The sequence below is a fragment of the Pogoniulus pusillus genome, chromosome 24, assembly GCF_015220805.1.
Source record: "Pogoniulus pusillus isolate bPogPus1 chromosome 24, bPogPus1.pri, whole genome shotgun sequence".
NCBI lineage: Eukaryota > Metazoa > Chordata > Aves > Piciformes > Lybiidae > Pogoniulus > Pogoniulus pusillus.
Genome location: NC_087287.1, coordinates 4,865,228 through 4,878,793, shown reverse-complemented (window position 1 = coordinate 4,878,793; position 13,566 = coordinate 4,865,228). Strand labels below are relative to the sequence as shown.

At 51.2% G+C, this 13,566-nt stretch overlaps 1 protein-coding gene across 7 annotated transcripts in view; it reads right to left on the bottom strand.

Moving 5' to 3' along the window:
* TSPAN4 (tetraspanin 4) overlaps positions 1 to 13,566 on the bottom strand; it is a 445,397-nt gene that overhangs the window by 56,402 nt on the left and 375,429 nt on the right. For all 7 annotated transcript variants that reach the window (XR_010306683.1, XR_010306684.1, XM_064163135.1 and 4 more), the window contains one exon: positions 4,787 to 4,978. Coding sequence is in view for 5 of the 7 variants with exons in the window: in XM_064163135.1 (XP_064019205.1) it covers positions 4,787 to 4,978 (192 nt within the window). In the remaining 2 variants the exon portion in view is untranslated. The remainder of the gene's footprint in view (positions 1 to 4,786; positions 4,979 to 13,566) is intronic.

Sequence of the window (13,566 nt, the reverse complement as noted above, 5' to 3'; positions counted from 1 at the left end):
CTCCTTGGGCAGCCTGTGCCAATCACTGACCATTCTTGCAGCAAAGACATCTGTCCTCCTCTCCAACCTAATCCTCCCCTGGCACAATTTTAGGACAGTTCCTCTCATCCTGTCCCCTGAGATTTGGAAGCAGAGCCCAACCCCCACCTGACTGCAGCCTCCTTTCAGGGAGCTGTAGAGGTTTCCTTGTCCATGGCAGGGGGGCTGAAATTAAATCACAGAATCAGGCAGGTTGGAAGAGAGCTCCAAGTTCATGCAGCCCAATCTAGCACCCAGCCCTGCCCAACCAACCAGACCATGGCACTAAGTGCCCCAGCCAGGCTTGGCTTCAACACCTCCAACCATGGCCACTCCACCACCTCCCTGGGCAGCCCATTCCAATGCCAACAACTTCCTAACAACATCCAGCCTAGACCTGCCCTGGCACAGCTTGAGCCACAATTTGAGATGAACTTTAAGGCCCCCTGCAACCCAACCCAATCTATGTTACCCTGAACTACATGATACAGAAGCTTCCAACATCCATTTCCCCTGCAAACAGCCTCCAGAAGAGTTCAAAAGTCTCACTCATGTTAGATAGGGTGAAGCAAGGACCAAAGAACACTGTGAGAAAGCTACTCCAGACTAAGCACCAAGCCAATGCAACCTAGACTGATGAAAATGCATTTCAACTGCATTAAAGCAGCTGTAATCATCTCTAACATAACTCAGTTGGGGAGAAAATTGAGTCAAGCAGAGGCCACACTACACAAAGGTAAGGGCAGGCAGACAGGGGGAAATGCTGCTCCCAAATCAGATCAAGCTCCCTTATCCTCCCATGCAAAGAGATCCTAAATGAATTTGGATTCCTCTGCCTTGCTCAGCTTCCTCCATCAGTTACAATCCAAGTACCCACTGCACTGAAGGGCACTGGATCTTGTGAAGTGTCTGTTAGGAGGAGCAGCTGAGCACATCTACCCTCACTGCAGCAATGGTGGCTGATTAAAGGAGACTTTGCCTTTACCAGGAGGAGTGATGAGGGGGAAATCATATCTCAGCATCACAGCATGGTAGGGGTTGGAAGGGACCCCTGGAGATTCTATCTTTGGATGTCTTCAGTTGCCCCCAGATTTACTGTAGTTGTTTGAGATTGAAGTTCAGTGATGAACTCAAGTAGGGGAGAATAAAGAATTGCTTGAGGCTTCAGCTCTTGAGGTTTAGTCACAGAATCATGGAATTGGAGAGGTTAGAATCACAGAATGTCAGGGGCTGGAAGGGACCTCCAAAGCTCCTCCAGCCCAACACCCCTGCAAAGCAGGATCACCTCAACCAGGTCACACAGGAACACAGCCAGGCAGGGCTTGAATCTCTCCAGAGAAGGAGACTCCACAACCCCCCTGGGCAGCCTGTGCCAGGCTTCTGGCACCTTCACAGGGAAAAAAAAAATCCTCCTCACGTTTCCATGCAGCTTCCTATGCCTCAGCTTCCACCACTGCCCCTTGTGCTGGCATTGGGCACCTCCCAGCAGAGCCTGGCTGCAGCCTCCTGGCACTCACCTGCACATCTTGATAACCACTGCTGAGGTCACCTCTCAGCTCCTGCTCTCCAAGCTCCCAGCCCCAGCTCCCTCAGGCTCTCCTAGTAGATATGTTCTATTCCCTTCAGCATCTATGTGGTTCTGGGCTGGACTCTCTCAAGCAGTTCTATGTCTTTCTTGAACTGGGGAGCCCAAAACTGAACACAGGGACCTCCAGAGTTCATTGAGCCCAAGTGCCCTGCCAAAGCATGGGCACCCAGAGCAGGTCACACAGTAGCACATCCAGGCAGGTTTTGAAAGTCCTGAGAAGGAGACTCCACAACCTCTCTGGGCTGCCTGCTCCAGGCCTCCAGCACCCTCACACCAAAGGAGTTTCTCCTCCTGTTGAGGTGAAACCTCCTGTGTTCCAGTTCGTGCCCACTGTTCCTTGTCTTGTCACTGGGCACCACCAAACACAACCTGGCACCTTCATCTTGACCCCCACCCCTCAGATATTAATAGTCATGCATCAGATCCCCTCTCAGCCCTCTCAAGGCTAAACAGCCCCAGGGCTCTCAGTCTTTTTTCATAGCTGAGATGTTCCATTCCCCAACCATTCCTGTAGCCTCCACTGCACTCTCTCTAGCAGCATCCTGTCTCTCCTGAACTGGGAAGCTCAAAACTGGACACAACATTCCAGGTGTGGTCTCAGAAGAGCAAAGTAAAAAGGGAGGAGATACAAGACAAAAAACTGAAGCTCTTCCACCAGTACCAAGGACTGGCTGCCAGATCCCAACCTGATGCTGCCACAGAAGACAACACAGCTCACTGCTGGTCACACCTGAGCTAGGGCCTTCACCAGAAAAGCACAAAAGGGGTGAATAATCTCGCCCAGAGGAGCTGTACCATTAGACTCAGCCCCCCTGTTGCACTGGAGCTGTAATCCAGTACTGACCCCTGCCTGGCCAGAAACTTCCTTCAGAGCATGGAGACTTCTAAGACTCTTAAAGCTCACAGGAGCTTTCAGCTTCACATTCTGACTTCAGCCTTGCCAGTGTAAATTTCCACTCTCAAAATTGCCTTAATTTCAGTTTATGTTGTTCACTTTAGTTCCAAAGCACCTACCTGCCACAGAATTAGGCTAGGAAGGGCTGATTTGTGCCATCCAATGAGATCTGGACAGGCTGAGTGATGGAGTCACCATCCCTGGAGGCTGCTTTCCCTTGGTGCAGACACACAGATCAGTGCAGCTGAAGTGTGTTAGAGTGTGGTGGAGCTTGTCTCCTTGGCTTGGAACAAAGCAGCCTGGGGTGAGGAGTCCTGCATTGAGGCACGGCCACTTACCGAGGCTGTTGTGCCAGTGAGACCTGGAGAGGCTGAGTGGTGGAGTCCCCATCTCTGGAGGTGTTTAAGAGGAGAGTGGATGAGGCACTTAGTGCCGTGGTTTAGTTAATTAGAAGGGTTAGGTGACAGCTTGGACTTGATTCTGGAGGTCTTTTCCTACCTGGTTCATTCTGTGAGTGCTGGACAAAGGCTAACCACATGAAGATCAAGAAGGACAGGTGCAGGGTGCTGCATTTGAGAAGGAAAAACAACAGGCACCAGTGCAGGTTGGGGCTGCCCTGCTGGAAAGCAGCTCCATGGAGAAAGACCATGTCTCAAGTCCTGACTTGTGCTGCTTAAAAATCAGCAGAAACTTGGTGAGGTAGGAGCCTGGGAAAGGTCCTCTGTTGAGGCTTGGAATCTTCCAGTCATTTCCAGGTTTTCACTGGGTGATTTTTTTCCCTTGGGGGCTGCATGCCTTGAGTCATTCTGGAGCTCCCAGAACGTGCAGCACAGTGAGGAACAGAGAGTTGTGCCCAGGTGGCCAAGAGAGCCAATGGCATCCTGGCCTGTATCAGGAGCAGTGTGGCCAGTAGGACAAGGGAGGTTATTCTTCCCCTGTACTCAGCACTGGTCAGACCACACCTTGAGTGCTGTGTCCAGTTCTGGGCCCCTCAATTCAAGAAAGATGTTGAGGTGCTGGAACATGTCCAGAGAAGGGCAACAAAGCTGGTGAGGGGCCTGGAGCACAAATCCTATGAGGAGAGGTTGAGGGAGCTGGGCCTGTTTAGCCTGGAGAAGAGAAGGCTCAGGGGTGATCTTATTACTGTCTACAACTACCTGAAGGGGCATTGTAGCCAGGTGGGGGGTGGCCTCTTCTCCCAGGCAACCAACAATAGAACAAGGGGACACAGTCTCAAGTTGTGCCAGGGTAGGTATAGGCTGGATGTTAGGAAGAAGTTCTTCACAGAGAGAGTGATTGGCATTGGAATGGGCTGCCCAGGGAGGTGGTGGAGGCACCGTCCCTGGGGGTGTTCAAGAAAAGCCTGGATGAGGCACTTAGTGCCGTGGTCTGGTTGATTGGATAGGGCTGGGTGCTAGGTTGGACTGGATGATCTTGGAGGTCTCTTCCAACCTGGTTGATTCTATGATTCTATGATTCTTTTATAAAGGAGCCCCTCCCTCAGCAAGCTGAACCCCAGCTTTGCTTCACACTGATGTTTGCAGAACCTGGATCTGAGCAGCAAGATCACCTCAGTTCCTCCAGGTGAACAGGACCCAAACCAGACACTAACACCAACTACAGCAGGCACTCACTGCTTGTAAAGTCCAGCTTGGAGTGGCAGCAAACTACCTGTTGGTAAAGCCCACCAGGGAGGCAGCTCAAGCCTGTCAAATCATGGACAGCTGGCACCACATTAATCTTTGATTTGAGAGCAGTCTCCTCATGCTGGCACCTCCTCCTCCTCAGCCTGCTGAGAGGTAACGACTGGCATAACCAGCATTGCCAAATGTGAAAGACTTCATCTCCAATTTAAAATCAAACCCAACCTCTTTACAGCCCTTCCTGCCTCAGCTGATCCTTCCACCCTGGACTCTCAGGTTGTCAGTGCCAGCAGGGGTAGACATCTGCAGCAGACAGCCACCAAAGCTGGGTGAAAAACAACTCAGGGGTACACTGCAAACGATGTCTTCACAGACCTCTTCTCAAGAGCTCAAGGAAACCCACACCACCACTAACCACTCTCTTCTTGCAGGTCTCATCCTCCAAAGACAGACCAAAAGCATGGTCAGGAAGGAGCCAGCACCTCCTTAAAGACACCGAAGGCCACCTGGAACTTGGCTCGTGTCTAACTCGTGCCAAGTGGGCAGCTCCTGCTGAGACACAGGGCAGGGGAACATGCATGGGAAGAGCAGCAGCACCCTCAGAGAGCAAGCAGTGCAGCAGCACAGCAGCTGGATACTCACACTCAGCAGGAGGCACTTGTTCTCTTTGATGGCACCTATGCAGCCCACGAAGCCGATGATCATCACGAACGTCCCTGTGACGATCAGCAGGTTGGCAGCAGACAGGGACGGGAAAGATGAGGAGAGGGTGGCAAAGTTCCCTTGGGTGACAGCCAGCCAGATGCCTACTCCAAGGATTCCACAGCCTCCCAACTAGGAAAACAAAGAGAAATAAAAGAAACTTGGTTATTGCAGCTGAGCAACCCCAGATGTTAATGCAGATCAGCATGGCTCTGCTGGGGTAAGGCAGCACTCGCAGCCAGTAAGAAAGCACAGAGCTGTTTGGGTTGGAGAAGCCCTCTGAGATCACTGAGCACAACCATCAACCCAAGCATGCCCATCAAACCATGGCCCCAACTGCCATGGCCACACCTTTCTGGATCACCTCCTTGGCCAGCCTGTGCCAATCTCTGACCACTCTTGCAGCAAAGAAATACTTCCTTATCTCCAGCCTAAACATCCCCTGACAATTTCAGGTCAGTTCCTCTCCTTTCATCTGAGACTAGGGAGAAGAGCCCAACCCCCACCTCACTGCAACCTCTTCTCAGGAAGATGTAGAGAGCAATGAGGTCTGCCCTCAGCCTCCTCTTCCCAGGAACTCATCAGTAAGATATAACAATCAAGAAAAAGACTCAGAGGCCCTAAATCCAAAATAGAACTTCAAGTATCATAGAACACAATCATAGAATGCTTTAGGTTGGAAGAGACCTCAAAGCTCAGCCAGTTCCAACCCCCTGCCATAGGCAGGGACACCTCCCACTAGAACAGGTTGCTCAAGGCCTCATCCAACCTGGCCTTGAACACCTCCAGAGTGATCAAAGACCACATCCTGTGCTTCTGTGATCCACAGCCTCCCTGGAGGTGTTGAGAGGTGTCCCTGCCCATTCCAACAAGCAAGTTAGAGCAGATGATGTCTGTGGTTCCTTCCAACCCTAAGCCATTCCATGACTCTGTATCACAACTCTTGCCAGAGCATCATTCCTCGGTAGGACATCACCACCAACCTCTCCAAGTTTTAGTCTCCCTTGAAAGCAAGAAAGCATTTAGAGGCCACAAAGGACCAGAGAAGGTCCCTTCAAAACCATGGAACACCATCCAGAACAGGAGGCAGGAGGGCAGTGCAGGCAGCAGCCAACACATAGCAGACACTTTACAAGTATTACCCAGACAAGGAACTCCTCAAAGCCACCAACATCCCTAAGCATGCTGCTTACAAAGGCAAGTAGGATGACTTACAACCATCAGAGCAGCACTGGGCCATTAAACAGAATTAAACCAAGAGGATTTTGCATTATTATGCAGTCACACAACACAACAGCACTCAGGTTCCTTTCTTTCCTGCTCTCCCTTATAAAATAACCATTTTTATTGAGTTTTGTAATTGCACTTTATTATCCAAATCAATTAAAGGCTAGGAAAGAAACTGTGTTAGCAGAGGAGTGAGCCAGACGTAGGAGCACAGCAATTAACTGTCTGCAGAAAGTGGCTGAGCAGAAGGCAGCTCACCAAGCAGGGCAGGAGAGACACAGAGCTAGCCCTGGGGCAGAGCTGAGCCTCAGAAATGGCACACAGAAGAGAAGCACAAGAGCCAGAGCAGCTCCTGATGCTGATTGCTGAGGTTGTCCCTGCATGCTGCTGAGCTCAGAGTCACAGAACCTTGGAGGATGGAAGGGACTTCCAGAGATCATCCAGTCCAACTCCTCTGCCAAGGCAGGGTCACCCAAGGTACTTTGGGCAGGGATGCATCCAGGTGGGTTTGAAAGCTTCTACAGAAGGAGACTCCATAACCTCTCTGGGCAGCCTGCTCCAGGGCTCTGTCACACTCACTGTCAAGAAGTTTCTCTTTATGCTTCTCCTTCTCAGTTCCAGTTTGCAGCTGTAACTCCTTATCTTAGTGCTGCTGACCACCCAAAAGAGCTTGGCCCCAGCCACTTGACACCCACCCCTCAGGTATTTGTACTCACTGATGAGATCCTCCCTCAGCTTTCTCCAGACTAAACAGCCCCAGAGCAGATGGGCAGATGCTCAAGCCCCCCAGTCATCCTTGGGGCTCTCCATTGGACTCTCTCTAGCAGCTCCCTGTCTCTCCTGAACTGGGGAGCCCAAAACTGGACACTATTCCATGTGTGGTCTCATCAGGGCAGAGTAGAGGGGAAGAAGAACCTCCCTAACCCTGCTGGCCACACTCTTGCCCAAAACCTCATCCAACCTGTCCTTGAACACCTCCAGGGAGGGAGCATCCACAACCTCCCTGAGCAATCACAGAATCATCTTGGTTGGAAAAGCCTCTTAAGATAATAAGAGTTGTATGAGGGTTGGACTCAACCAAGGCTGATGTTAAACCACGTCCCTCAGCACCACATCTTTGCTTCCCTTAAACACTTCCATGAACTGGGATTCAACCACCTCCCTGGGGAGCCTGTTCCAGGCTTTGAGAATCCTTTCAGGGAAGAAGTTTCTTCTAATGTCCAATCTAAACCTCCCCTGGTGCCACTTGAGGCCATTTCCTCTCATCCTATCAGCTGCTACTACAGAGAAGAGACCAACTCCCTCCTTCCTTTGAGAGAGCTGTACAGAGAGAAGGTCTCCCCTCAGTCACTTTTTCACCACACTAAACAGCTTCAGTTCTCTAAGACACTCCTCAGAAGCTCTTCAGCAGCTTCACTGAACTTCTCTGGACCTGCTCCAGGAAAACTACAGTCAAACATCAGGTTTGGGTTACCTACTGGTCCCCCCCAAGTCACAGCAGGCCCTCTGAAGCAGAGGCTTCCCTTAGCACTAGCTTCAGGTGGGGTCTAAACCCTCTGACTCTCCATCCAATGCCCATAACACCCAAGCACCTGGCTAAGGAAATGCTTAGGGGTGCCAAGAGCCACCAGAGCCCATCAGGAACAGGAAAGGTTTTCTGTTCCCATATAGCAAAGGAACTCCTCCTCCTGACACTCCATTCTGCTCAGCAGCACAATTCCCAGTCTCAGATCCAAGGCAGCAGAGGGACCTTGCTCATTTACTCTGGATCAGAGTGAAAACTGCTGCAGTGAGGTTCTCTGCTGCCTGCTTGTTTTGATTTCATCATCTTGGTATCTAAGGAGCTGCTAAGTTATGGAGGATTTTATTTGGCTATTTATGATGTTCTCTCCCCTCCACTTTTCCTCTCTCTCTCTACCCCAGCCCCAACCCTCAGAGTCCTTGTTTGTGCCAACCAGTCAGAAGCAGAGCACTGAGCTGATGAGTCTTGACAGCACTCAGGGCTTGGTGAGACATGAAATGAAACAAACCCAAACCCATTACCAGGGCTACTCTGGACAAGCTGGGAGCTTCCATGCAAAGAGTGAACCCAGCTTCAACCTGATCTCTTGGAAGCAAGCACAGCTCTGGATTGACTCAGTGTGGGATGCTTTGAGTCCCTGTGTCCTGGAGGCTGCTTTCCCTTGGTGCAGACACACAGATCAATGCAGAGAACAGAAAGACAAACCAAATCCCCCTCAGAGATGTCAGGCTCCTGCTCACAGCAACTTGGATCCCCTTGTAAAATATTTAACACCTTATGTGCCTAACTGCAAGCAAGGCAGCTCAGGCCTAAAGCCAAAGCAGAACACAGCTTCCTCCAACATTAGTTTCATTTTGTGATAAAGATTGAGTTGGGTTTTTTTTTTTCCTTTGGTAAAATCTTTTATTCTAAAGCCAAAACAGTAGCACACCAGGAGAGAGAATGTCAGAGCCCTGAAACTTGGGAGAGCTGAGTTAGGTGGGCACCACACAACAGACCTCAGTGTAAACCTGCAGGAGGCTCTTCAGTCTCCTACGAAGAAATGCTGAGCTGGGGTTGTTCAGTCTGGAGAAGAGGAAGCTTCAGGGAGACCTTAGAGCAGCCCTGCCAGTACCTGAATAGGCTACAGGAGAGCATCAGACTGGACTCCTTAGGATGGAGAGACAGCCAAGGAATAAGTCCAGGAGAATCCTCAGCAGCCCTTTCTACCACAATCTGTGTGGTGTCTAATAACAACCAGGACTCCCAGCATGGGGCAAAAAGCATATCCAGATGATGGAGAGAGAAGATCCTGCCCCTCTGCTCTGCTGAGACCTCACCTGGAGTCCAGCACCCAGCTAGAAGAGCCCCAAAGTAAGAGAGAAATGGAACTGCTAGACTGGGTCCAAAGATCATCAGAGACTGGAGAACCTCTGCTATGGGGACAGGCTGGCAGAGTTGGGGCTGTTGAGGCTGGAGAACAGAAGGCTGCAGGCAGAGCTCAGAGCTGCACTTCAGTACCTGCAGGGGAGCTGCAGGCAGGCTGGGGAGGGACTGCTCAGAAGGGGCTGTGGGGACAGGCTGAGGGCAATGGTTTGGAAGTGGAGCAGGGCAGAGGTAGGTTGGAGCTGAGGAGGAAGCTGTGCAGAGTGAGGGTGGGCAGAGGCTGGCCCAGGCTGCCCAGGGCTGTGCTTGAGGCCCCATCCCTGGAGCCATTCCAGCTGAGCCTTGCTGTGTGCCTGTGCAGCCTGCTCTGGCTGGAGGTGTCCCTGCTGCCTGCAAGATGCCCTTAGAGGGTCCCTTCCAACCCAATGCAAGCTGTGCCTGAGCTCCAAAATCCTGAGTGCAAAGACAAAAGCAGTGGGTTCATTGCACCTGGGCGTGACAGGAGTGATTTCTTCTGCTAAAGACAAAGCTCTCCCAGGCTTTATACAGCAGAGTCCAGCAGCAGAGCCCTAACAGCAGTCATTCAGCCTTCCCCTCCTTCCCCCAGAGACACAGACACGTGTGTGCCTGCTCTCCTGCTGGGGGAAAAAGAAGCTGCCTACGGAATTAGATCCTCCAAATTGTTCTAATGGGTTAGAAAATAAATTATTCAGGCCTCAGTGCATACATTTAGAATTGATCTTACAGTGTGGTAAACAAAGCAATGCTGAGCAGCCCAGCACATGTGCATGCTGGTGGAGCAAATTATCCTGAAGTTGCAGGGATGTGCTTAAAATCCTGCAGGAGAAATTGCCTGCTTAGGCAGGGGAATGGCTGGGGGTGCCTGTGAGTGAGGGTTTTGCTGCTTTGATTACAGAATCACACAATGGCAGGGGCTGGAAGAGATGAGGGCAATGGCTTCAAACTAGAGCAGAACAGATTGAGATTGGATGTGAGGAACAAGTTCTGCAGCAGGAGGCTGCTGCAACACTGCAACAGGTTGCCCAGGGAGGTGGTTGAGGCTCCATGCCCTGAGATATTCCAGGTGAGGCTGGAGAGGGCTGTGGGCAGCCTGCTCTGGTGGAAGATGTCCCTGCTGAGTGCAGGGGGTTGGGCTGAGTGAGCTTTGGAGCTGCCTTCCACCTCAGACCATTCTGTGATTCTATGATATTGAGGCTCTAGAACTCTGCAGTGCAGAGCTGAAGAATATGCACAAACTCCTCCAAGATGGCCATGATCTGAGCTGTGTTCTTCTAGCAACAGCTTAAAAAGAACAAGTTAAAAACACCCAAAAAAGGTCAGCTAATGGGGATGATGTTCCTGGGAAAGCAGAGCCTGGCACAGTACCAGTCCATAAACACCACGAGGGGATGGGAAAGGTGAGGAGAGGATCCTAACTCATTTTCCTTCAGATTATGAAGGCTACAGGTTGAAAAGCAATAAAAGCAGGCACTTCCCCTCCAGACATTTAATTAAACCCTGGAATTCAGTGCCCCAGAGTTTTGTGGACATCAAATGCAAGAGGGTCCAAAACTGCATTGCACAAATGAAAGCCTCCCAGCACATGCCAAGTGGCATTCTGCATGCAGCTCTTGCAGGGGTGGTGAGTGCTGCCACATCCAGTTGAATTCCATTCCATTTCTGCCTGCCCAAGTCTCACTGGATGGAGTAAGACCAGATGGGTGGCAGTTTGGCACAGAACAGTGGCAGGGAAATCCTAGAACTTGTGCCTATGGGTGGCCACTTGTGCCATCAGCAGCTAACCTGGCAACACCACAGAGCTTCTGCACTGCCTCAACGACCTCACTGCATTGCTGAAGCACAAAACTCCACTCCAGCTCTTTGCTCCCTACTCCTCCACAGTGCTGCCTCCTGCTCTGGCAGCCATGGCCCAGGTTTTTCAGTTGCTGCTTGTGGAATCTGGGCAGCTGCCAGCTGTCAGCACTCCACAGCACTTGAGCTGTCTCAAAATTTGCATCAGAGAATCAGTGGGAGCTGGGCTCATGGATCCTCTAAATGCTTGTAAAAGGCTCCCTGATTTCCTACTCTTAATTCTGAGCAGCCTCTTAAAGCTTGGCTGAATGCAACATCTCCTTGCACCCAGTACTCCATCCACAGCAACTCTTCAGCACCTTGGTTGCCAGTCTGGCTGACTCAGCACAGCCCCCTCAGGAAGCATAAACAAGGGCAGAGGAGTCTCCAATCTATCTCCAGTCTTCGAGGAGACCTTGTAGTGGCTTTCCAGTACCTGAAGGGGGCTACAGGAGGGCTGGGGAAGGACTATTGACAAGGTCTGGTAGTGACAGGATGAGGAGGAATGGGTTTGAACTGGCAGAGGGGAGACTGAAACTGGATGTCAGCACTGGCACAGGTTGCCCAGGGAGGTTGTGGAGCACAAAAGCACAGAATGTGATCAAAGATGGTGTGAGTGGCCCAAAACTGAACCCAGCACTCAAGATGCAGCCTTGCCAGTGCTGCAGTGGCATCATCACTTCCCTGACCCTGCTGGTCACGTTATTCCTGATCTAGGTCAGGACTCTGTTGGCCTTCTTGGCCACCTGGGCACGCACTGGCTCATGCTCAGCTGCTGTCAACCAGCACCCCCAGCTCCTTTTCAGCCACACAGCTTTCCAACCACTGTGCCCCAAGCCTGGAGCATTCACAGGGTTGTTGTGACCCCAGTGCAGCACTGGGACTCAGCACTGTTAAATCTCATCCTGCTGGCCTTGGCCCATGGATCCTGCCTGGCCAGATTCCCTTGCAGAGCCTTCCTGCTCTCCAGCAGATCAACACTCCCACCCAGTTGGGTGTTCTTTGCAAACTGACTGAGAGTTTCTGGATCTCCTGGTCCAGACCAGTGATAAAGACACTAAAGAGAAGTGGCCCTGGGGCACCACCACCAGTGCTGAACTCCAGCTCCCACCACTGCATTTTACTTGAAGATTAGTTCCAAACACAGAACTCACCTTGCAGCACAGACAGTTACGTACAGCAGCAGCAGCCCAAAGCCTCCAAGAGCTGCTGGTGTCACCACCCCTGTCACACCAGGAGGCAGGGATCCAGCCTGGCTGTCACACTGGCTGCCTCTCCTGAACTGATGAACATGCTGCCTGTCTCCCTGCAACAAGCCACCTCCTCGTCAGCAGTGCCACCAGAGCAGCACTCACCCTCATTTCAAAGCAGACTTCATGTTCCACCTTCCATGGACCTCAGCTTGATGCCCTGCATGACAGGCCAGCAGCCACGACACCACACAGCTACCTGAGGTCTACAAGCCTCATCTATGTTCTGCCTGCCAGCCTGACATCCTGGGACTCATCCTCTCACTGCCCTCCAACTGCACTGCAGCCTTGTCATGGGCTTGAAGAAACAGACCTCAGCAGCTCATGTCCTTGCTTCCCTTCCCTTCAGACACTTCCCTCCCACAAATAGGCTTTGGTTGAGGATCTTCCACCCACTGCATTTGCCTGATGATTGCCAAGAGTGTTCTTATCAATCCCAGAAAGGCTACAAACAGGACCCTGGGGCTCAGTGTAGCCACAGAAACATCACAGGGGTGCTCATTTCTGTAGTGTTAGTAATGGAAACAGAATTGTTATGGTTGGAGGAGACCTTGAGGATCACTAATTCCAGCCACTAAACTTGGAAACAAGCCCAGTGTGCAAAATGATGCTTTTCCAGTTACCCTAGTGAGGACTGGATCCAATTTTGGGCTCCCCAGCTCAAGAAAGGCTGGGGAGAGTCTAAGGGAGGCTATGAGGATGAAGAGACTGGAAGATCTCTCCTATGAAGAAAGGCTGAGAGCCCTGGGGCTGGGTAGGCTGAAGAAGAGAAGACTGAGAGGTGATCTGATCAATGTCTATAGATGTGAGAGGTGGGTGCCAGGATGAAGGTGCCAGGCTCTTTTGTGGTGCCCTGTGATAGAACAAGAAACAATGGGTACAAGCTGAAACCCAGGAGATTCCACCTCAATGTGAGGAGGAAATTCTTTGGTATGAGGGTGCTGGAGGCCTGGAGCAGGCTGCCCAGAGAGGTTGTGGAGTCTCCTTGTCTGGACACTTTCAAGCTCCACCTGGATGTGTACCTGTGTAGCCTGCCCTGGGTGACCCTGATTTGGCAGGGAGGTTGGACTGGATGATCTCTAGAGGTCCCTTGAATCCCTACCACTCTGTGATTCTATGACTGAGCCTCAAGAGCCAAAGCTTCAAGCAATTCTTCATTCTCCCCCCTAGTTGAGTTCCCACACTGAAGTTCAGTCTAACAACTAAAGCAAATCTGGGGGCAACTGAAGACATCAAAAGACAGAAGATCATGCTGACAGCTGCTAATGGAAAAGTGAATAAAGCCTCACTCACTTAATCCCTGCTGGTTTATTAGCAGCAATCTCCTGCTCCTGCTTCCTCAACACCACACTTATCTATCAACTCCAGTTACAAAAGCACAGAAGTACAACATCTATGAGTTAATGCATCCAATCTGAAAGTGATGGCTTGCACTCAGGCTCAAAAGCCACTGGGACCCTGGAAGGTGTGCTCAATCACTGCCTCACCCAGCAACATGCTCCAAG